Raw genomic sequence first — 21,840 nt, 5'->3', positions numbered from 1 at the left:
AAAGAATTATCGCCACGGGGCTAAATGAGGAAACCGAAAATCTCGAACTAATACCACCAGAACAGTTCGGATTCAGAAGAGAGCATTCAACAGAACAACAATTATTAAGGCTCACAGAGTACATAACAGAGGGATTCCAAAATAAACAAGCTACAGGTCTTATTTTAGTAGACGTCGCCAGAGCATTCGACAGAGTATGGCATGAAGGATTAATATATAAGATGAGATGTGCTGGATATTCGATCAAAATATGCAAGTTGATCAGGAATTATCTCAAAAATAGAAGATTTTACGTAAAAGTGGGAGGAGAATGCTCCTCAACAAGAGATATAGAGGCTGGAATACCCCGAGGATCAGTACTTGGGCCACTTCTGTACAACATATACATCCACGATATTCCGAAAAATCCAAGAACCATGCTAACGTTATATGCTGACGACACAGGCATAGCAACTCGACACCGAAACCCTGAAATAATAGAACGAGTTCTACAAGAAACGATTGACGAAACAAATGACTGGTGCATAAAGTGGAAAATCAAGCTCAATGGACAAAAGAGCCAAGCAATATTACTACAGAAGAGAAGACTGCGAACCACAACGAAACTGGATGTTGACGGCGAAGAAGTCGACTGGGAAAATGAAGCCAAATATTTAGGAATAACGCTTGACAAAGGACTTACTTGGAAAAGTCATATCAAACAAGCAATGGACAAAACGAAAGCAGCGATGAATAGACTCTATCCTCTGATAGGAAGAAGAAGCCACATGTCGAAAGAGACAAAATTGAAGATAATCAAAGCCGTTGCTAGGCCTCAACTGACTTATGGATCAGTTGCCTGGGGTTTCGCGGCAAAGAGCCATATCAAAAGAATTCAGGCCACTGAAAACAAGCTGCTACGATGTGCAATAGATGCACCTTGGTTTGTCAGGAATAGACAGATTTATAAGGACCTGAAATGGGAAACCATAACGGAATTCATGAACAGAAAAGCAGAGAAATTATTCGAAACAGCGAAAAACCATCCGAATCAAGAACTCAGGAGACTAGTGAACTACGACCCAGAGGTAGACAAAAGGAGAATGCGAATTTACCGAAGGAGACTAAGAGATCAATTAAAAAGAGATTAAAAAAAACAACAGAAACTTATTGAAAAATTCAATAAAGTGTTAATCCAATAGAGGATAAACACACAAATCCCAGCACGATAGTGTGCGAGGAGAAAACCGACCAAGAGATGAACGGTTTATAGGCAAATGCCCGGAACCAAAATTCAAGAAGTAGGGTTTTTAGTGGGTCTCGAGCTCAGGAGAGTGAGAAACGCCACACTGTTCCCCCCAAGTAGATGAGGGTGGTTCATATGTCTTGCAGATTTTCCCCCTGGTTCACCAAAAAAAAAACTCTAACCGAGAGTTTTTCATTAATTCACTCCACATTTCACTACGACCTTTAAGGAAATGTCAACAGGAGATTCACTTGAGGTCACAAATTTGGATTATTCATTAGAACTACCGGATTTGATGCATGCTGTGACCGAGGCTGTAACGTATGAAATTACTGGACTATTAGTATATGAAATATGTATGTATTCACATCCAAATTGGGCATTTGTAATCTCCATGTGGGCGTCAAACATAACTTCATTTTATACACCACACACCTCAAACGTCAATTACAACGAACATAACCTAACAAACCATCGGCGAGCGAACAAATTCATATTTCGAGATGTCAACGCATTCGCGACAAACTGACAGAGTCGAAAGCCTTCGAAGTATCGAACCGCAGCAAAAAATGGGCCTAATGGAATCTAATAAACAGGAAAAATAACTCTATTCCGCTGAATTGAGCCATAAACTCATGTTTTCACGATCGTACACCGCGGCTCTTTCAGTTGCCGCGTAATCGAACGACAAACGTATATGGGTCGTAATTTTTATATCTGATGCATTATCCCCAAGGATAGGAGTGCCATTAATTCGAAAGATTTAAGGCTATGTCTTCGGCGACTGTCAGTTAACGTACACGTTGAGCTCGTTCGTTCCACGTCGGGGGTAAGGCGCCTTATTCAGACCGACGCCCTTGACGACAATGTTTTTTATGCTTCTAATTGCTAGACTGGACTGCCTTCTAGAAGTTTTTCATGGAAATTTGTGAAACTCCTCAAAGAATCGAGTCAATAGACGTCTTCTGTCAGTGATCAGCATCGTCCATGTTGGTCACGAATTATCAGGTCTGAAAGAAGATATTTGACAGCTGTCATGTCGGTCTCGTTTTCCGACAACGAATTGAATGGTCCCATGCGGAAAACGACTGTAGGAAACGGTAGAAAAAAAATCACCCACGTACATTTATGTACGTTCGAATGTTTAATTCTCTGTTTAATTTATACATATATATGAACTGTTCGAGCGTTGCAATCTATTACGTCCTCGAATACGGTGGGCGTATTTTTCTTATTCTTTCTTCCAGTGCCGAGATCTGATATGCGCGATTATCCATTTCTGTTATTACGATACAAGTTATTGTCTGCAAGTGCGCTGCAGTTGTTGCGTTCGTGCCAACAACATCCGTACGATATCTACGGGCGTGGACACAGAGGAGGAAATGTAGGATGGACCAGAGAGGAAGTAGGCGATTTTTAATCATTCTTCTATGTTTATAGTAGAAAAATAGAATGGGATGACACGAGATTGAATCCCAGTAACGCTGTTATGTAGATCGCAGACGAAGATGAATCGACTTCGAATGAGTATCTGCAAGGATACAGGGTGGATCTCCAATCTCATCTGTCTGATTTTAATGGAAATATAAAAACTCGCTGCTTGGCATATTTCGTTAACGTCAAAGCCAAAATAACGTGGAATTTTCATTTTGCATCCAGCTCTTGTATAGGGCGAGGGGAGTAGTGCATTTCTAATCGGCTGCAAAACGGGTTACGAGAGGGTTTAGAGGGGTCCTATCGGTATGCATGGTAACTATCATCGGATGAAACCATTTGCGTGAAAGAGAACGTGAAAAGGACATCCCTAATTGAGCACCCGTTTCGATTCTCTCGCCACCGCTTTGTTTGTCGATTGGCAACACTGATATTTTGACGGATGTCAATTATTACGAGCGCGATAGGAAAATTCGGCGGGCCGCATGGATGCACATCGTGTTTGGAAGCTTTATAATGAACCTAATATTTCTAATGGAATTTTTTCGTGTTCCATCATCGATATGCGTGTAAAACCGCGCGGGGTGGGCGTTTTTTCCATGAAACAGGAATGGAATTCTACAGAGATGCGATGACTCGAACAATAAAATTCAAATTGTTATATTGTAGAATTATAATATTTTCCATCCACCCTCTAAAGAAGCAGGTAGAAATCCATGTCCATTCTTTATACACTGGTCAGAGTGGTTTCTACGAAGTTAGACAGGTACCTTTACGCATCTAGGTATCTACATTATCATTAATTCCTCTTATAAGCGCATATATATGTACACAGATTTGCCTGTTGATTCCTCTTTTTTTTCGTACAGTCCTATAGACGTGATTTATAAAGAAGGTAACTTCTGAATACGTTGTAAAATGAGATGGTCGTCGCAGAAAAGAACTGAAAGGAATTTTGTCTGATGGTAGATAGTAGATATTCGTCATGCAGTTACCCCCCCTCCCTACGCGACCGATTAACCTTTTTCTTTGATTCATTTTTTGAAATGTATCTACATGTCCCAAAAAATTTCGATAATTATCTTGTACCAATAGCAGAGAAAAAGTGTAAAAAACAACGAATAAGCTATTATTTTCCGCGGAACAATGAAATGTTACCGGAATAAAACAATAGATGAAAACATGAGAATGAAGGTTTTTACTCCCGGCAAGACAAAATACTGGCAAGTGATTGAAATTCACCGCGTTATTAAGATATTATCGTAGTTTTAATTTTGGGAATTGAATACAATATGAGCTAGACGTTCCCATGTGTGTGGCAGTGAATTCATGAGCTCTACGACGATTCTAGGCAACAATTCGAATATATTCCTCGGCAACAGCAAATAAATACAATACACTTCGAGGAAAGCCAAGAACTTAAAAGCAAAAACCTAAAATATAGGCGGAACTCGAGGCTAATTAATTAAAGTTCTACATAATTTGTTTTATGAACCTCCTGACAAATACGTGTAAGCTTTTGAAAAATCTAGTGAATGAGCCATATAGGTTTTGACATGTTAAGCCAACGATAATTAAGGTTGAAAAGGCTATTACAATGATGTGCCACATAGCCTGTGGAGGACGTAGTTTTGGACTCGAAAGTAAGTTCAAAACACGTCATCCCCAAAATGAACGAACAGTTTCTTAAGGTTTTTGAATAGTTGATGATAAAGGGTTCGATTTTTCCGATATTATTTCGAAAGTGACACTATGTACAAAAAAAATTCCTTGTGGGAGTGATCAACCCTAACATTTTGACCGATTCACTGATGGGATCAATCCTTTCCATAAGAAAGTGAAGATGCGTTCATAAATTTCAACACCTGGACATATCGCGATATATAAGAAAATAGCCCAGATACTCATCAAGATTACGAAATCAACTAGTTTGATCAGTCATTCACCATGTCAGGTGTCAACGAGGCGACACGGTTACCAAACACTCGAGCGAAAAAACATTCACCGATTTTTATAGCCGAATACAGTTTCCATCGAAAAGGAGAGTGGAATTCCACATTGTAGCGCGAGAGAGTGAATCACTAGAATCCACATTCTTTTTCGCATCTTCATCGGGAGAAATCCCATCAAGGTTGCTCATCAGCGAGAATAATGACAATCGTCGAAAAATGACTCACATTTTTTTCATATGCCTCTTTCTGGCGATGAGGGTGTAAGACTCCCTCTGACCGGTGGAAAAGTACTTCATGATCGAGATTTTCGTCATCGAATATCCACGCGGGAACTTTATTGCACACGCATATTGCACCAGTTTCGACTGTCACTTAAACAATTAACACCTCGATCGGGATATCACTGAAAAACGTCCGTGTTTACATGACAGAACCGAAATCGGAAAAATTACGATCCTTCGTCCACAGAAGCGGTTTGCGTCACTGTTCGTCCCATTTTGGATGAATAAGGCCCTTCAATTTCAACATCGCACATATGGTCCTTGGGCCGCACTTGTCGGAACGCGGCTTGCTGGTCACCGACCTCGCAGAACCGGTAAGAAGCTTCGGTTTTCTCACGGATCAACCTGCGACAACCCCCTCGAGAGGGTTGACAACCACGTGTGTTTGATAGCGGAGTAGCGTAATCGAAAAACGCGTGTGCGCACTGGCGGTTCGGTGGCGCGTCGACAAACCACGCGAACGGCGGTTCGTAATCTACTGGAGCGTTGGCCAATGTTCCGAAGCTCGCAAGAATGGAGCCAGCGCTCTGGCAAGAGCAGAGGAAGAGGGAGCTCGGATGGTTCTCTGTCTATCTGCGATAGATAAGCGCAGGGAGATGGATTGGTCTCTGCATGTATCTGCAACGGGCGAATTTGGAGATGTTTCAGGTAGTTGCGATAGGATCGATACTGATTAGGCCCGATTACAAGGCCCAGTATCGGAAACGAAAGAATGTACCCGTAAACAACCAGGCGTTGCGATTTTTTCAAAGACCCCAACGGTGTAAACACAGCATAACCAATAACTTTTGTAGTAATGGGGAATTCTCCTCAATTTGGGTTATCACAGAATATGCAAGTTTAAACTGAATAATTATGAGTTTCATTCATGAATTTTTCAAAAGCACCGCGGAAACTATTCAAAATCATTCTTCAAATATGAGGTTTTAAAATTTAAATCGCTTCGTTTCTAGTTTACGATTTGGCAACAGCGCCTACTAGAGAATAAAAAGAACAACGTCTTGTTTATAAAATAACAGCTGGTGATTCACAGCCATCATAAGGCGCGTACTCAGTGGCAAACCTCAACAGCAACCGATCATAAAATTCCCATAAAATTTTACGACCTTCCTCGTTCGTCGCAGACTTCAGAGACAGCCATCTTTGTCTATCTCATCAAGATAGTGTATTTGCTGTCCTTTATTATCAACGCCTATTTCAGTCGATGTTGCCAACTTGTGCAATAGAAACGAAACGCTCTAAGTTTTAAATAGCCATTTCAATTTTTCATTTTTAAGTACTTAAATAATTTTTTGGGAAAAGGTTGAAATGGTTATTTCAAAATTAGACGTTTCAAAGATATTGCATAAAAAATACATCATTTTTGTCAGAAGGGAATACTTCCCTATTGAGATCCAGAAAGGATGGAAAATGAGGAAACCAAGTTGGAGAGTTTTTCTTGGCACTTTGGTAGAAGCCTTATTAAGACTGGGCTAGTGATTTAATCAAGTAGCGAGTAATTCTGTGTCTAAACACAAAGAAATTAGTCGAGTAGGATATGACCAGGTGTCGAATCCACTTAATTACTTGCTACTCGACTAAACTACTAGCCTTGGCTGAACAAGGCTTAAGTGAATGTAGGTAAGTAGAGTTATGCCAAATCCCAACTGAAAATACGAATAAAATTCGAAACTTCGAAAAACGAATTCCCAAGGTATAAAATTCTGTATCTCTATACTTCATTCATTCATTATTTTAGCAGTCGGTTGGCCATGAAATAATTTTCTCAAGTTTTTGTAACTAGAACGAAGTTAGGTTGGCACTCATGAAATGTCATAACGCCGTTGCCACAACTAATATCAATTTTTATTACGAAAATGCCGAAAGTGATTGAAAAAAGAGACAGGATTTCAGGAAGTGCTATTTAGAATTCAGGTCCGCTCATTCAAATAGTTATAACCTGATATTCTAAAATCCACAATACGTCAGACGGTAGCGAACATATTCAATGTAAGAGAATTTATATAATGTTTCATCTGAATCTAAACGACTTATATTTAAGCTGGATATTTCCACAATCAGAAAGATTGTCAATGAAGAGGATGACAAAGAATTTCCTTCTATTGGGAGACCCAAAAACGTAGTGGCATTTGAGAATTTTATGTTTGAGTGAATTAATGCGAAAAGGTTACTACAGTATTTTCGATAAATGTCATCGGAGAATAAGTTCCCTAAAATGGATTTTTCTATTTTTCATTTGACTTGTCCTGTACAATGTAAATGTCTTAAGGTACTAATAAATTCCTAATTATTATTATTACATCAACGTATTAAGATGAATAGCCACAAATACGCGCAAGTTGCCCTGTTACTTGTTTATTCATGTGAAATTTTTGTTCAAAGGTGAAGTTCATCTTAACTTGAAACTTCCTTCAATTCCTTTTACTTATATTGATGCAAGATGATTTTTGTTGAAGAATTTAACATTCTTGTAATTATCTCTTAATTCCTTCGGGAGATACCCATTCCCAACCACTGCATCATATGCATTTCATCTACGGGTTAATATTTTTGAAATCTACAAGTGATATAAGTTTGTCTATGATATAAGCCAAAGAAGAAAACCATAGACATATTAAAAATAAGTCTATGAAGATAACGAACATTAACTCTCCTCAAGCTAGTGCATATTATGATATTATACTGATCTCTTGTATTTTCCATGCAAATAACTGGATTTGGTATGCCTTCAATCAGTTTGTATAAACTTCAATTATGTTCGTTACATATTTTCCGAAGAGATTCGACATTGTGATAAAATACGTAATAACAGAAACTTTTACGTAGAACGGGCAACATAGCGTTGATTTAAAACCCAAAAATGTTTTGACAACCCCACATTTTCGTACTATACAGAGTGAAATGTGTCAAATTTCCATGGCCAACCGACTGCTAAAATAAAAGTGAATGAAGTATATTTCTCATTTCAATACTCTCTGTGTCCCTGATGCGTCGCCAATTGCTGCTATAAAACTCCCTAATAATGACATTCCATTGACGGGGGAACATCAGAAAGCTGAACCTGATGCTGTTCAGTCGGTGATGAATCTCCTCCTGGGGATGGTTCAATTTTCGTCCTGGGGCAAACGAAAGAGAGGACAAATCAAATTAATTTTCCATCGACATGCTCCTCTTTTGTTGCGTGCCCCTAAGTACACCGGGACTATCGAGGGTGTGAGTTATGATGAGCGTCTATACAGGGTGTACTATTGGGCGTTTTGAGAAAACGCAAGGTTAGAAGGATAGTCGGACCTGATATTCTATCGATCTGAAATATTTTTCGTTTTGTTAAGTTGCCGCTTCTAGACAAACTCATATCAACTTTGGTTTTTCAAAAAAAAAATCAGCATTTTTGAATGTATCTCATATTCTACTTTTATTTTATGTTGAATTCCTCAATCTGAAGTTGTGCATTGCAACTCAAAGAAACAATACCGGTTTCTTGAGAATGGTTTTCGAGAAAAGACGATAAATAAATTTTTTCAAATTGACCGATTGATTTTTTCATTAATATACAACATACCTAATTGAAACTGTTGATAGATGTCCCACCTCCAAATTTCTCTTATTAGGTACTAGCAACCACTCACCTGAAACAAAACAAAATATGTAAGTAAAGCAAATTTTAAATTGAAGCAAAAGTATGAAAGGATATTTTATTCGAATTGTTGGAAAATGCCGCAAAGTTTAGGAAAGTGTGTAAACTGAAGGGGCCACACTATATTGCATGAAAATTGCAGTTAATTTCTTTGAAAACTTGAATCTAGTGCATTTAAAAAAAATTTCTGCTCATTAAAGCAAACCTATAATTTCTAGATAAGACTATACAAGTCAGGATATTTAAAAAACCCCTGTCTCCCATTAACGTGAACTTTCAAGGTCAGACGTAGAAGAACCTGAGGAATTTCCCCAAATTGCGCAGAAACCGGTCCTGCCTTTCAGCCGTCAGATAACCATGACGCTAGAATTTCATCCCTAGCCGTCCGGAGTGGTATACACAATTACCTATAAACCCTGAAAGCATTAATTAATTATTAACAAGAGTAACTTAATCTGCCTCCCCTTCCGCACTTTTGTAAAACCGTTCCTGCTCAGACACACCCAACTTTCTGGTTCGTTAGTGACGTCAGATGAAAATTTCATACTTCCGGGTGAGATGAGCCTCATCTGTCTCTTACACGCCGCCGATTACTGGGGTGGTTTTGAGCGGTTCTTTCCGCACTTTGCGAAACTTGACGTAGTCATCCCATTGCCAAAAGGGATCACTACATCAGTTTATTTCGCTGTTCAATCTGTGAAATGACTTCTTACTTGTGTAAAAATAGCATCACCTTTGAAAACACCTTGTATATCTATATTTCTTCCTTCAACGAGAAGGGGTGTTCATTAACAATATGAAAAGGCGTGAAAATTTCATTAATTCGACTTTGTTTTGCACTTTCATTTCTCCAATAAGCGTAATATGTACCATTTAGAACCTAAGTATGGTCATATGTACCTGAATCAAAGACATGTCCATTTCAAACATCAAACTTGCAGAATCGATGTAAACAAATAATAGGTACCTGTTCCGAAACTTCTCCACCTGCTCCAAAATTAATCCTCAGGCTAAATCCCGACTCGGGGGACTAATAATATTCTTATCTGTATGGCACTCAGTCAAACGTCAATTAACAATGGGGTAACATTAACATAATGAAGTGAATCCATAGCGCGGTGAGATATTATCTCCACGAAACCATCGATATCATACCCTCATAATTGACGCCACTTTTACGCCACGTACCTTTGAGATTTGACGACGCTGATAGGTAATTAGGTATTTGAACTTGCTGGCGTCGTGGGATGTTTTTCAACGAGCAATTTTTCATCGTGACACAATAAGGCAGTTACAGATGCTTTCGATGACGAGTATGCGTCTTGTCTGGTACAATATTATTTCAGTAATGAACAGACGTAGACTTGAGAGACTTTTCCACATGAAAATGGGTCTAGCAGAAACTGAAGAGAGCAGATTCAGTGAGGAGGAAGAGGATGAAACTCCAAATCAGTTACTTCGGACAAGAAGCTTGTAGGAATAATAAGGCAATAACCCCATTGAAGCTTTTCCAGATACTAGAACTGAAGGGTGTTCTGTAGATGATGTAGCAGGGGGGACGGTTCTGAGACCACTACTCTTCTCTATCTATGTATTGAATCGATACTACCCAGCATCCCTGTGAACGCTGCTAACCTCACTTTTGTCAGTTTTGGTAAACATAAAAAATCTCGAGTTTCTTAATCTTCTTTAGCTTACTTCCGTTCTGGCCTCTGAGTCGAAAGTATTCGTTTGGAATTCTTCGTAGCCCTGAAGATACAGAGGTTTGCTCACAGATATCGATTTTCTAACTCTCTAAATCAGGTGATCTTCCCTTCTTACCTTCACCGCTCGATTTTACTTTAGGGAATGAGAAAAATATGAACATTCACTGCTCTCCATCGGTATGCTATTCCTATTGTAGTTTCCGATTTCTTGCGACACCATCCGGAAACAACAGAAACGCATCACTTAGTTCAGCGTGGCTGACTTTCGTTACCGCTAATTCCGCAATGTATTACAATGGAAACTGAATTCGTACACAAAAAACTCCGTGAAAAGGAAAAGTGACGCACGTACACTTTCATATTCATCTCTCTCTCTGTCTACTCTCGAACGTCTAGGAATCACGAACCGTATGATCTCCCGACTAGATTTATTCATCGTTTTTACAGAGAAAAGTGATCTACGAGCCGAGATAAGGATCGTTTGTTGAATAGTAATCGCTGAAACGTTCGGAGATTTCCGAATTCGATTGAGGAATGTGCATGCACAAACAGGAACAAGAAAAATCCATCCCATGAAGTTGGTTGAAAAAAAAACATCTTTCTTCATCCACCAACTGGAGATTTTTACAAATTAACACGTTTCCAACTCTATACAGAGCAATATCATTGGTATATCCCTGTATGAAAACATTCTATTTCCCCTTATCGACAGTGCATGTACACACTGAACACAGAACAATTCATATAGCGAACAGCTGCAACAATAATCGACCTGTTGTCGAAAAAAAAAACAATATGCAAAACGCATAACCGCATTCGATAAGGAAGTACGGCTATATCCAGCAAGATCAATCAATAATATACCTAAATAGATAAGTATATAAATATTTAATATCGATTATTGATATCGTTTATCTAATCTGTGTTCCTCGTTTCCTCGATGTATAACGCCCCCCTTCTGTCGTGTTTACGACTGTGTGTACAGCGGCGTGGTAGATGAATGAATGTTGCATTCAGAATCGTATAGGAAAAAATGGCATTGTCGACTGCAGGAGAGGATAAAGACAATCCTGTCAACATAAGAACTGAATGATATGTCTATTTCCTTGTTAATGATTCATATACAGGGTGTCTGTAAACAAATGCGAAGAACTTGGGGAGATGATTCCTCGACGAAAATAAGCAGGGGTACTTCCTATGAATTTTTTTCGAAATCGACCTCCCTTCCAAGATACAGCCCTTGGAAGGCAATGACGAGTTGACAGTTTTTAAATTTTGTTTAGGGTTCTAAGGGTTCTAGTCATAAAACTATACAAAATATTAAGCACTAAGTAGATGTTACTCACACAATTTTCTTAGATCTCATAACTTTATCATTGGGGGTTGAAAATAACAACCCGTTATGATTTTCCTCAAAAAATTGTTTTCGTGGGATAGATTTTCGAAAAATAAAATTCTATTATGGTTTTCCATTCAATTCTGAGGAAAAAAAGTCTCTTGCAAAATTTCGATACAGTCGATACTTTTCTCGGAATAAATAAAAACTTACAAGCAATATACGAATGTCTACCTAGTTATATGGAACACTTATACGATGAAATGGAATGAACAGTGATCAGAACTGTTTATAAGTTTCTATTTATTCCGAGAAAAGTATCGACTGCATAAAAATTTTGCTAGAGACTTCTTTTTCTCCAGAATTGAATGGAAAACCCAAAGAGAATTTAATTTTTCGAAAATCTATCCCACGAAAACAAATTCAACTCATCATCGCCTTCCAAAGGCTGTATCTTGGAAGGGAGGTCGATTTCGAAAAAAATTTATAGAAACTACCCCTGCTTATTTTTATCGAGGAATCATCTTCCTAAGTCTTTCGCATTTGTATTTGACACCCTGTATTTCACGCACTTGAGAAATAGAACTAGAAATCCACCTTAACGGGCCGATTTGGCTCATAAGACCATAATGAAATGAATTTAATAAATACCGAGGCCAAAAACAATACTCTTCGCTCTATGGGTCGAATCTGACCCACCCCTGTCTGTGAGGGAGTAACTCTGTGATCGTGGTTTTGTTTGCATTGTTTGTGTTTGTGTTACGCGCAAAACTGACCGCATAGTTACCTACAACAACCGCAAAGCAAGCGGCAGGTCAAGACGCTGATCTTAGAGAAAGTAGTTTCGCGTCATTTACCACCTTCTTTTTCTTCCCGTAGGAATTCCAAACCGTCGTAAAAATTTTTTACCAATCACTAATCCTACCTAAACTTCAACGATCCTCTCTAATTGGTTTTTCCAGTCCGTTCGGCCGCTTCCAATTTGTGCGAAGAGAGGAAGGTCCCCGTAAAAAATTGATTCGCCGTGCGTGTAAGCAAACTTTCTAAATGCGCAATAAGGCATTCAGCTCCTGCCTCATACGCGGCCGTAATGAAAACAGATGTTGTTGGCCGTACAAACTTCGGCATACATACATTAATTCCTAATTGAAAAAGCAATTTGCTTCACACGCACGTGGCGGCTATTAGCTTCAAGGGCCCGCAGATAAAGCTGCTCGTAAACGTGGCGAAAGCTCCCCTTTATCGCCCTTTTTATACCCCCAAGTTGACCGATATCGCAGCGGCCGGGATTGAGGTATCGCCGCATGAAAGCGGAACCAGTAAAAAGGCCGTAAAATGTCATATTTTTCCCCTGAACAAAGTTACGTTGGGTCTGGAATGGAATGGTTATATCTTGGGTATGTTCTGATCTGAATACATCTTGTAGGACGGTCATAGAGAGAATACGGCGTGTTTAAATGGTGATGGTATCGACTCGTGGTCCAGGATATACTCGGAAAATAAAGGTTCGCAAAGCTCTACTGAAAAATATATCCCTCAATTTTATATCCCAAAAAGTTAAATGGCGAAATATTCCCAAGATTCCCCTTTCCGCTGAACGGATGATGGCTTGGGGATGAGAAATGGGTGACATACGACACTGTACGAAGACCATCGTGGTCAAAGCAGCTCAAGCAATGGCCAAAACTGGATCAGGAAGACTTTGCAATCTATTTGATGGAAGTGGAGTGGAACAATTTATTATCAGTTGCTTCCATATGGTCAAACACTGAATTCCGACCTTTCCTCTCAACGATTAACTATTTGAGGTTAGCGATTGACCAGAAACGGCCAGAATTCGCTAGCAAGAGAGTTGTTGTTTTCTATAAGGACACACAGGTTTCTAGTGGTTCTCCAGAAACTCCAGGAATTTGAATGGGAAGGTTTCCTTCGGTATGTTTATGTCTTCCTAATTGGTTTCGATGATATCCCTACTAAACTCTTATAAATGCAAAAGTATGTGTGTCTTTTTGAAAGCAAATGGAAGAGTTCAATGGGGGTTTGACTATATTTTGGACGCTTTAGTCAATTTAAAAGTCAAGATCTCACTTATACAACGAAATAATGATAACGTGTTTACAGGAAGGCAATGAATACAATAATAAGAATTAATTCAGTTGTATACCACTAGCTCATATGAATATCAACAAGTGTTACGATCTGAATTGAACTATAGCCAATTTGCCATCGTCAGAACAACTAATAGGAGAACATTCTAACGAAGAAGAGCAGATGCTGTCCATGATTTTGGTCTCATTTGACCTCTCAGAGCAACATAGCTCCTTTTCTGATGGAAAAACTGTAGTACTATTCAATATTCATTCATTGCTGTATCCCGTTACCGGGAATTAATCTACAAAAAGACTAATTGCGACTGTGTGCCCTCCTGTGACTAAAGAAACCCAACCGTGACCTACAGATCCTTCCAAACTCCGGGCATGGATAGTCACCAACCAGATCTGGCCGCCGCTGAATTCTTCTCGAGTCTCCATTATAACTGTGCACCATAGATCTCCACAGTGACCTGTCTAACGCTAGTTGTTCCAATGCCAGTTATGATTGGCATTAATTGATTTTAGGGATTGATGTTGTGTATCCTTAAACCGCTTATACTGGCCTCCTGGTTTTCTGGGTTCCCTCTGCCAATTGGCCATACAGAGCTATTTTGAGGAGTCTTGTGACTTGCATCCTTAGAATGTGACCGCTCCATCTGAGTCAGGCCCTCGTTACTTGAGTCTCAATTGTTGTACAACTCGCGCGTTGCAAGACTTCTGCATTCGAAACTTTGTGGAACCATCTGATGTGCATTATCTGTCTTAGATGACGTTGTTGCGTTTGTCCAAGCTGTTTAATATGTCGCCTGTAGGGCGTCCAGCTTTCGCTTCCGTAAAGAAGCGTTGGGAGGACGACTGCTTTGTAAACAGCTGTCTTCAGATTGAGGTCGTGATTTTGAAACACTCTGACCTTTAGCTTCCAGAATGCCCGTGATGCCGAATTGATACGGTTGTGTATTTCCGTGTCTAGGTTAGCCCTAGTATTTATGAAGCTTCCCAAGTATTTGAACTGCTCGACCTGTTCTAGGGTTTCATTCTCCAGGCTGATATGTGTTTGAAGGCTTTCTGGGGGACTTACTAGGGTTTTGGTTTTGTCGATATTGAGTCTAAGGCCTAAAGCTTCGTATATATGTTTATAGGTGTCCAGCATTATTTGTAGATCCTCTGGGCTGCTAACGATAAGTGCGCAGTCGTCTGCATATTGAAGTTCCGTGATAACCTTTGAACGGGTTTTTGCTCTGAGGCGCTTCAGGTTAAACAGGCCTCCATCAAATTTGAATCTTATTCCAGCACCTCTTACAGGCATACTCATGTCAGCAATTATCGAGACAGCTATGGCGAAAATATTGAACAGTAAAGGCGCTAACACGCAGCCTTGTTTTATTCCAGAGTTGGTTAAGAAATGGTCGGTTTTAGAGCCATTATGCTGTATTCTAGCGGTGTTGTTGGTATGAAGGCTTTTACACACTGCTAAGAATTTTTCGTGTACTCCAAGGCGTCCCATGGTTTTCCATAGCGCTCTCCGATTCACCGAGTCGAAGGCCTTACTTAAATCGATGTTCTTATAGAGGTTGATAACTAAAGCGTCTCTGAAGTCTTGTGGGACATCTCCTTGTTCCCAGATCTTGCGGAATGGTACTAGGAGACTGTTGACAATGTCTTCATTCAATAATACTCAGAAAGCGACTACTAGTATTCAATAAGGGTCCATCAATTCCAAACATTTTTCCATCGGATAAGGAGCTGTGTTGCTTTGAGAGTGCTCAAGATCATTGAAGTGCAACTGGTCAAAATAACAAAATGAATCCTCTTATGGCTCTTGTTGTGCCTCCTTGATAATATAGTTGAAGCTGCAGGTTCAAGACAGTAAGACCAAAGAACTACCCGTAGAATTTGAAGCGTTTTTATCATGCACGAGGCTCAACGCCAGCCCCTACCAGCCTTATAGTAATAACAATAATCGTAAATAGATCCCAGAGTATCGCGAACATCCGAATAACCGTTTCCACGTCCAACCGACCGCATTTCCTAATTGGCCCATGCCGTCCAAGGCCCTTCCAGTCATACCACTCGAATCCGGGAATCTTCCCACTGGAAATCTCATCCTTTAGGAACTTCGCACCGGCTCCGGAGCGATATCGTCTTCGCCGTTTCGCTAATTATATTATCTTCTTCGCGTAGGGGGGAAAGATACGCCGCCACCCCATTGCGGTCGACTCAATTTGGAAGGGGTTAACGTTGCAGGCGTTCAACGGGATTAGTACGAATCGCTTACGACTTACGAATCTGGCATTTCAATGCGGAATCGGGGGGTAGGGGGACGCGGACCTACCCGCCAGAGTTACGCTTATGAGCTTTGGGAAAAGCGGAACAGGTCGGCTTTTTATGTTCCGGATTAATTGAGTCGAAATATCAAATGGGAAATACTAATTGGCTTCCGCGTATGCGATGATTAAAGGGGGGGAGGGGTGGCGGCGACGGGGGGTGCAGTGCGTTTTTGCTAGTGTGCGAAAGGTCGGTTCTGAAAGTTGGAGGGAATTTATGCGAGTTCGGTGTCGGGCCTGAGTCTGACGGTTGTGGGGTGGAGGACCCTATTTCTCTTCGTTGTTTCTGGGGATCAACCTTTAAAATCTCAAAGTCCGAAAAAAACATTATAGACCATTTTAAATTTTCATAATCTTCGTTTCGAGATGTGCTTCAGGGTTCAGCATTTGCCCCAACATTCTTTTTGATTCACATCAATGGCTCCCAGTACTTTTTTCACTTTTCCAGACGAAAGTATATACACTGCAGCATTTTTTTCGACCTAAACGTCGAGAGACACGACTTAACTTCAGTTTTTGCAAAGATCATCACATCATGAACGACTCTGGTTCAAGGAAGGAGCGAGCTTTTTCACCCTTCAACTTAGATAAATTCACAAGGTTCATAATACTGCTCCTATGTTGGAGGTGCTATAGCACGCTCGCACTGCTTGACTTGCCCAGAAAATGGTTATTCGTCTCCTAGGGACCAATATGATCTTAAAAGATGCAGAATCCTGCTTCTGTCTCCAATAGGACCTAGAGAATCCAAACTTTGCATCTTTGTGCCATAGGATGCCCTTTCAGGGAGCTTTGCTTTGCAGTCCTTGAATTGTCGTATTGATATACTTCATTTTATGTACTGCAAGTACATGTAAGCACTGTAAGTTTAACCTGCGTAGATGTTTTCAGTTCAGTTACCTGGGTTTTAGTACTAGAATATGAATCAGCATAAAAACCTCACTAATAAATGGTTTCCTTTCGAAAAAACAGGTGGCTAGTTTTTGGAATCCTCACCTCACTATCGCCATCCCTCCCGAGATGAAAATCCTAACCAATCTTTCCCGGCAATCACGAAATATCCATGATCCAATTAAACTATCCCTCCTTTTCTCCCATACGAACCCACGCTAACCCAACTCATGATCTCCTATGGTCCATTTTTTTGTTCTGTTTTTCATAGCCATTATAGACTCATGCGAACGAATCAGTTTTTTCCTCAATCGTAAAACGATGGAAATGTTGTTTCTCAAACGAAATTTCACGGGCTCATCAATTACAACATTAATAACGAATTTACTTGCGAAGAATTTGTTTTCTACATCCTTGAAATGTATAGTTTTCAGGTGTAATAAACTGGGCTCACCCGTCTGTCTGCCCTTCAGTTCCATTAGCTGAGAGTTCTTTCACGACAATGTTTGATTATACGTAATCCTGAACAACAACACCTTTGATGTGTTCATTAGCACCACAATGTTGAAGTGTTTACTCTCCTCATCCTGAAGCTCTCATCTATTATCTAGTCACAAGTGATTTTACTATAGCGCCTACCTACACATCGAGATCGAGGATTACCTAGAAAACCGCCTATCAGGATCTATTCGTATAACCAATTAACTTACTGAACCTACTGGTAATACTATCAATAATGAAAATATAGGTTTTCCAACACGCTGAGCAATTTCGAAAGGCTACCTCCCTTCGTTTAGATTTTCATCTTGGAAATGGCATTTTTTTAAAATTGCAATTTTCAATCTGCGATATCTCCTGTTATATTCGTCTGATCGAATTGGGATTTCCGGTTACATAATCAGCGTTGCCTAGGCTTCCACCCTAGCACGAAAACTCGATTTCGAAAATTTCGATTTTTTGGGTCAAAAATGAGCAAGGGGTAAGACCCCCCTAAAATGACCTATTTGCTACTCTGTCTGAAAATCAGGATGTTCTATTACTGTCCTCGGATATGGAGTGCATAGAATTTGTTGTGAAAATTCCAAAAAACTGAACAGTTGATGATTCAATAGAGAATTGCACTCCAGAGAGCTCTTCGAAGTCAACTCGAAAATGAAAAGTGGAAAAACAAAAAAAATTATTTTCTCCTAAACAGGGCCAGATATTCGAAATTTTGGTATGGAAATATAGGTTTTCGAGCACGCTGAATCTATTGCGAGCAATTTCGAGAGCCTAACTCCCTTCGTTTAGATTTTCATCTTGGAAATGGCATTTTTCAAAAATTGCAATTTTCAATCTGCGATATCTCCTGTTATATTCGTCTGATCGAATTGGGATTTCCGGTTATATAATCAGCGTTGCCTAGGCTTCCACCCTAGCACGAAAACTCGATTTCGAAAATTTCGATTTTTTGGGTCAAAAATGAGCAAGGGGTAAGACCCCCTTAAAATGACCTATTTGCTACTCTGTCTAAAAATCAGGATGTTCTATTACTGTCTTAGGATATGGAGTGCATAGTATTTGTTTTGAGGAATCTAGAAAACCAAACAGTTGATGATTCTATAGAGAATTGCACTCCAGAAAGCTCTTCGAAGTCAATTCGAAAATGAAAAGTGGAAAAACAAAAAAAATTATTTTCTCCTAAACAGGGCCAGATATTCGAAATTTTGGTATGGAAATATAGGTTTTCGAACACGCTGAATCTATTGCGAGCAATTTCGAGATCCTATCTCCCTTCGTTTAGATTTTCATCTTGAAAACGGCATTTTTCAAAAATTGCAATTTTCAATCTGCGATATCTCCTGTTATATTCGTCTGATCGAATTGGGATTTCCGGTTATATAATCAGCGTTGCCTAGGCTTCCACCCTAAAACCATAACTCGATTTCGAAAATCTCGATTTTTTGGGTCAAAAATGAGCAAGGGGTAAGACCCCCTTAAAATGACCTATTTGCTACTCTGTCTAAAAATCAGGATGTTCTATTACTGTCTTAGGATATGGAGTGCATAGTATTTGTTTTGAGGAATCTAGAAAACCAAACAGTTGATGATTCAATAGAGAATTGCACTCCAGAGAATTCTTCGAAGTCAACTCGAAAATGAAAAGTGGAAAAACAAAAAAAATTATTTTCTCCTAAACAGGGCCAGATATTCGAAATTTTGGTATGGAAATATAGGTTTTCGAACACGCTGAATCTATTGCGAGCAATTTCGAGATCCTATCTCCCTTCGTTTAGATTTTCATCTTGAAAACGGCATTTTTCAAAAATTGCAATTTTCAATCTGCGATATCTCCTGTTATATTCGTCTGATCGAATTGGGATTTCCGGTTATATAATCAGCGTTGCCTAGGCTTCCATCCTAGCACAAAAACTCGATTTCGAAAATCTCGATTTTTTGGGTCAAAATTGAGCAAGGGGTAAGACCCCCTTAAAATGAACTATTTGCTACTCTGTCTGAAAATCAGGATGTTCTATTACTGTCTTAGGATATGGAGTGCATAGAACTTGTTTTGAGGAATCTAGAAAACCAAATAGTTGATGATTCTATAGAGAATTGCACTCCAGAGCGCTCTTCGAAGTCAACTCGAAAATGAAAAATGGAAAAACAAAAAAAATTATTTTCTCCTAAACAGGGCGAGATATTCGAAATTTTGGTATGGAAATATAGGTTTTCGAACACGCTGAATCTATTGCGAGCAATTTCGAGATCCTATCTCCCTTCGTTTAGATTTTCATCTTGAAAACGGCATTTTTCAAAAATTGCAATTTTCAATCTGCGATATCTCCTGTTATATTCGTCTGATCGAATTGGGATTTCCGGTTATATAATCAGCGTTGCCTAGGCTTCCACCCTAAAACCATAACTCGATTTCGAAAATCTCGATTTTTTGGGTCAAAAATGAGCAAGGGGTAAGACCCCCTTAAAATGACCTATTTGCTACTCTGTCTAAAAATCAGGATGTTCTATTACTGTCTTAGGATATGGAGTGCATAGTATTTGTTTTGAGGAATCTAGAAAACCAAACAGTTGATGATTCTATAGAGAATTGCACTCCAGAGAGCTCTTCGAAGTCAACTCGAAAATGAAAAGTGGAAAAACAAAAAAAATTATTTTCTCCTTAACAGGGCCAGATATTCGAGATTTTGGTATGGAAATATAGGTTTTCGAACACGCTGAATCTATTGCGAACAATTTCGAGAGCCTAACTCCCTTCGTTTAGATTTTCATCTCGAAAATGGCATTTTTCAAAAATTGCAATTTTCAATCTGCGATATCTCCTGTTATATTCGTCTGATCGAATTGGGATTTCCGGTTATATAATCAGCGTTGCCTAGGCTTCCACCCTAGCACAAAAACTCGATTTCGAAAATCTCGATTTTTTGGGTCAAAAATGAGCAAGGGGTAAGACCCCCTTAAAATGACCTATTTGCTACTCTGTCTAAAAATCAGGATGTTCTATTACTGTCTTAGGATATGGCGTGCATAGTATTTGTTTTGAGGAATCTAGAAAACCAAACAGTTGATGATTCTATAGAGAATTGCACTCCAGAGAGCTCTTAGAAATCAACTCGAAAATGAAAAGTGGAAAAACAAAAAAAATTATTTTCTCCTAAACAGGGCCAGATATTCGAGATTTTGGTATGGAAATATAGGTTTTCGAACACGCTGAATCTATTGCGAACAATTTCGAGAGCCTAACTCCCTTCGCTTAGATTTTCATCTTGAAAATGGCATTTTTCAAAAATTGCAATTTTCAATCTGCGATATCTCCTGTTATATTCGTCTGATCGAATTGGGATTTACGGTTATATAATCAGCGTTGCCTAGGCTTCCACCCTAGCACAAAAACTCGATTTCGAAAATCTCGATTTTTTGGGTCAAAAATGAGCAAGGGGTTAGACCCCCCTTAAATGATATATTTGCTAGTCTGTCTGAAAATCAGGATGTTCTATTACTGTCTTAGGATATGGAGTGCATAGAACTTGTTTTGAGGATTCTAGAAAACCAAACAGTTGATGATTCTATAGAGAATTGCACTCCAGAGAGCTCTTCGAAGTGAACTCGAAAATGAAAAGTGGAAAAACAAAAAAAATTATTTTCTCCTAAACAGGGCCAGATATTCGAAATTTTGGTATGGAAATATAGGTTTTCGAAAACGCTGAATCTATTGCGAGCAATTTCGAGAGCCTAACTCCCTTCGTTTAGATTTTCTTCTTGAAAATGGCATTTTTCGAAAATTGCAATTTTCAATCTGCGATATCTCGTGTTATATTCGTCTGATCGAATTGGGATTTCCGGTTATATAATCAGCGTTGCCTAGGCTTCCACCCTAGCACAAAAACTCGATTTCGAAAATCTCGATTTTTTGGGTCAAAAATGAGCAAGGGGTAAGATCCCCTGAAATGACCTTTTTGCTCCTCTGTCTAAAAATCAGGGTGTTCTGTTACGTGAAGAAAGGAAAGGAAGAAAAAAGTGTTTCTTTTGACCTCAAGCATCTACTGTCAAAATATTTGTAGGAGTCGACGACCCTGTATAGCGATAGAGAAATATATATAGAGATATTTTAGAAATAATCTCTACAAAGACGCACGAAGTACAGTATCCCACACATAATTGAAAGTTTTCTTCATTCATAATAACAAAAGCTCTTTAGTTCAGCTTAGTTCTCTCTGTAAAAAAATTGATTATATCCGAGTTTGTCAATATTCCTTTTCACCCCAAGCCTATCCAGAGCTCATGAATTAACTGACAAGTTCAAAACAAGTCCAATATATTACGGATTACCGTCAACAATCGAAAATGAGCTATTTACCCAACACCAACTGCTCGGAATGGACAATGGACACTTCCGAGGGTTCCAGATAGAGTCATTCCGCTAAGGTGACCGGTTCAACGTCGAAATAGCGAAATACCACCCC

At 39.3% G+C, this 21,840-nt stretch overlaps 1 protein-coding gene across 7 annotated transcripts in view; it reads right to left on the bottom strand.

Annotated features, from left to right (window-relative positions):
* LOC123317479 (rap1 GTPase-activating protein 1) overlaps positions 1-21,840 on the bottom strand; it is a 345,747-nt gene that overhangs the window by 175,062 nt on the left and 148,845 nt on the right. The window contains exon 1 of one of the 7 annotated variants that reach the window (XM_044904044.1): positions 4,837-5,359. The exons of the other annotated variants lie outside the window; for them this stretch is intronic. Within the exon in view, the coding sequence (XP_044759979.1) occupies positions 4,837-4,925 (89 nt within the window). The 5' untranslated portion in view covers positions 4,926-5,359. Of the gene's footprint in view, positions 1-4,836; positions 5,360-21,840 lie in introns of those variants that run through there. 7 annotated transcript variants of the gene reach the window in all.

Source organism: Coccinella septempunctata, chromosome 7, assembly GCF_907165205.1.
Source record: "Coccinella septempunctata chromosome 7, icCocSept1.1, whole genome shotgun sequence".
Lineage (NCBI taxonomy): Eukaryota > Metazoa > Arthropoda > Insecta > Coleoptera > Coccinellidae > Coccinella > Coccinella septempunctata.
Note: the sequence above shows the minus strand (reverse complement) of the source record. Positions and strands in the feature narration are given on the sequence as shown.